The 3,441-nt window shown below is 43.0% G+C and overlaps 1 protein-coding gene across 1 annotated transcript in view; it reads left to right on the top strand.

Annotated features, from left to right (window-relative positions):
• Positions 1 to 3,158, top strand: part of LOC107656060 (kelch repeat and BTB domain-containing protein 8-like) — a 5,610-nt gene extending 2,452 nt beyond the window's left edge. Inside the window, exons 3-4 of the mRNA XM_016443730.1 lie at positions 554 to 1,662; positions 2,516 to 3,158. Of these exons, the coding sequence (XP_016299216.1) occupies positions 554 to 1,662; positions 2,516 to 2,979 (1,573 nt within the window). The 3' untranslated portion in view covers positions 2,980 to 3,158. The remainder of the gene's footprint in view (positions 1 to 553; positions 1,663 to 2,515) is intronic.
• The last annotated feature ends 283 nt before the right edge of the window (positions 3,159 to 3,441 follow it).

Genomic DNA, 3,441 nt, shown 5'->3' with positions numbered 1-3,441 from the left:
TATTCGTTGCATCCAGTGGGGACATAATTATGGATTATAATGACTTATACTGTCTTTTTACGCGTTACGTTGCATCGCGCCGTGTAAACATAAAACCATGTCTGCATTTGTGATCGGAGAAATGACAAACAACATTTTTGCGGCGTTATGCAAATCTTATGCAAAGATGTAGGTATGTGGGGGCGTGTTAGAACGAGCCGTTTTAGGTAGGCGTGGCTGACTCTTAACTTTTATAAAGAATATCTCTTTGGATTTGAGACTTTAGTCTTTGCAACTTTACAGATCTTCTTTATGCACCAAGAGCGTGTAACACTCCAAAGAGAAAGGAAAAATTGAAATCGCATCATATGACCCCTTTAGCAAACTACACATTAAATGTAAAAAATGTAAATGTAAAAAAGCTTTGGAGTGCCACTTATTTAGACTTGAACATGTTTGAGTTAAGTACTGGAATGGAATCGCACATTGTAGAACCACAGTTGACTAAACGCATACTGTCGTAAAAATTTTGTTTTGTTCACATGGCAATGGTGTTTGTTTTATCTTTTGTCAGATCCATGTTCACAAGTGGCCTTACAGAGAGCAGTCAGCGGGAGGTGCGGATTGTTGGCGTGGAGTCGGAGTCCATGCATTTGGTTCTGGACTACGCTTACACCTCACGTGTCACTCTCACCGAGTCTAACGTGCAGGCACTGTTCACTGCCGCCAGCATCTTCCAGATCCCAGCCCTCCAAGACCAGTGTGCCCAGTTCATGATCAGCCGTTTGGACCCTCAGAACTGCATTGGGGTCTTCATGTTCGCAGATGCTTACGGCCACCAGGAGTTGCGGGAGCGCTCGCAGGATTACATCCGCAAGAAGTTCCTGTGCGTGATGGGAGAGCAGGAGTTCCTTCATCTGACCAAAGAACAGCTGGTCAGCATTCTCAACAGTGACGATCTGAACGTGGAAAAAGAGGAGCACGTGTACGAAAGCATCGTGCACTGGTTGGAGTATGACTGCTCACGTCGGGAGGCAGATTTACCTGAGGTTTTTGCCAAATGCATCCGCTTGCCCCTGCTAGACGAGGCCTTTCTGAGCCGTATACCCCCAGCCTTCGCTCTGGCCTTGTCCAGGGATCCCTCGGATAAGGGTCGGCTCAATGGCTGCCCGCAACGGCTGGGTATGACTGCATCCGAGATGGTCATCTGCTTCGATGCGGCTCACAAGCACTCAGGGAAGAAGCAGACCGTGCCTTGCCTGGACATTGTTGCCGGTAAGGTGTACAAGCTTTGCAAGCCACCTAATGACCTCAGAGAGGTTGGCATTTTGGTCTCGTCAGAGAACGACATCTTCATCGCTGGAGGCTATCGGCCGAGCAATAGTGAGGTGTGCATCGACCATCGCGCAGAGAGTGACTTCTGGCAGTACGAGCATGCTGGCAACAGGTGGCTCCCGCGATCGCCCATGCTGCGGGCACGCATCGGCTGCAGGTTAGTGCACTGCTACGGGAAACTCTACGCTATGGGTGGTCGAGTGTATGAAGGGGACGGACGAAATGCTTTGAAATCTGTGGAGTGCTATGATGCCAGAGACAACTGCTGGACAGCGGTCAGTCCCATGCCGGTGGCCATGGAGTTCCACAGCACAGTAGAGTATAAGGACCGCATCTATGTGCTGCAAGGTAAGTGGGGTTATTGCAGAGTCACCTGGAATCAGGGTCATCAAAGTGTGCAAACGCGTATATCCTTGTAATTCATTGGCCTGTCATGTCTTTTTTGCTCTGCTTGGATAAAAAGGTCAGGTGGGTTCACCTCTCTCAGCAAAATCGGCAATAACTGAGAGCACAAACGAGCTAGACTAGTATTTCATATTAGGGATGGACCGAAATTTCAGCCACTGAATATTTTCAGCAGACAATGCCATAGAAATTGAAATAAAGACTGTTTAAAGTCGATATTACACACTGAAACATGCTTTCTCTAGTCAACAGTTGTTGCCTATGTAATATCACACCTGTTTGAAAAAGGTAAAGTTATATATAAAAAATCTAAATAAAACGAGACATGTTTGTTAATTGAAATAAATGTGAAATAAAATATAAATATTAGTTTATATAAGCAGTTAGTTGCCAAGGCAGCAATTTTAGTTTGAAGCACTATAATGACTAACTGGAAAGAAAATAAATGTTAAAAACTAACAGTGAAATAAAAATAAACAAAAAATTTAAATACTAATATAAAAAAAAAAAAGATAAATAAAAATGACAAAAATCAAAAACAAAATTACTGAAAATTTAACTAAGATTAAAATGAAAGCAAAAATATAACAATAAAAAGGTCATTCAAAATATTTTCAAAAAAAATATTCAAAAACGTTTTCAACCTTGTGAGTCCAGAATTTTCAGTTTTGGACAAGTAGTTTAATTTTGGTGCTACGTAATATAAATGACTAATTTGTGATATTAATTACATATTTAGCCATTTTGGCTATCCGTGTGGATGTTGATCATTCTTTTTTTTATGACATTTTCCCAGGAGAATACTTCTTCTGTTTTGACCCACGCAAAGACTACTGGGGCCATTTACCGTCCATGAAAGTTCCCCGTACTCAAGGCTTGGCCGCCCTGTACAAAAACTGCATCTACTACATAGCAGGCATCTGCAGAAACCACCAGCGCACGTTTACCGTGGAGGTGTACGACATCGAGCAGAACACCTGGTGCCGTAAAAGAGACCTCCCCTTCGAGCAAGCGACCAGCCCCTACATCAAGGTGCTTCTGCTTCAGGGCAGATTGCATCTGTTTGTTCGGGCTACGCAAGTCATGGTAGAAGAACACGTGTTTCGTACCAGCCGCAAGAATTCTCTCTACCAGTACGACGATGAAGCTGACCAATGGACAAAGGTCTATGAGACGCCGGACCGCCTCTGGGACCTCGGCCGCCATTTTGAGTGTGTGGTGGCCAAACTATACCCTCAGTGTCTTCAGAAAGTGCTGTGAGCGTCGAGGATGTGCTGTTTGAGACAGCTGATCAATATTTTTGGAGAAGAGGGATGATGGTACTGCTCAATACATGGTGCTGTTTGTGTCCCCAACACCAGAACTGCAGGGGAAGTCTTAAAGCGTTAAAGGTTTCAATCAATAAACTTGAGGGTGCTGTTTGAAAAAGAAAAAAAAAAGCAGTATTTTATGTTAGACACAATCGCTTGTTTTACAGTTAGAAAAGTGAATGATAAGTGCAATTATCTTTAGTTTTTTTTGCAGATTTTGAGTCGTTTCTGCTCCTTTATATCTAAGTTTTTGTTTCTGTTTTGGCTTGGGTTGTTGGCGAACATGAGCAGTTGATGTCCTTAAGGACAAGCAGTGTGTCAGCAGTTGAGAAAAAAAATAGGTGAAAAAAATAAATATGTAAAGCTATAAATATTCATACGGGTATGATGAGCATTTTTGCTCACTGTTAGT

Source organism: Sinocyclocheilus anshuiensis, unplaced genomic scaffold (genome assembly GCF_001515605.1).
Source record: "Sinocyclocheilus anshuiensis isolate Anshui unplaced genomic scaffold, SAMN03320099.WGS_v1.1 scaffold51, whole genome shotgun sequence".
NCBI lineage: Eukaryota > Metazoa > Chordata > Actinopteri > Cypriniformes > Cyprinidae > Sinocyclocheilus > Sinocyclocheilus anshuiensis.
This window is presented reverse-complemented; position numbering and strand designations above follow the sequence as displayed.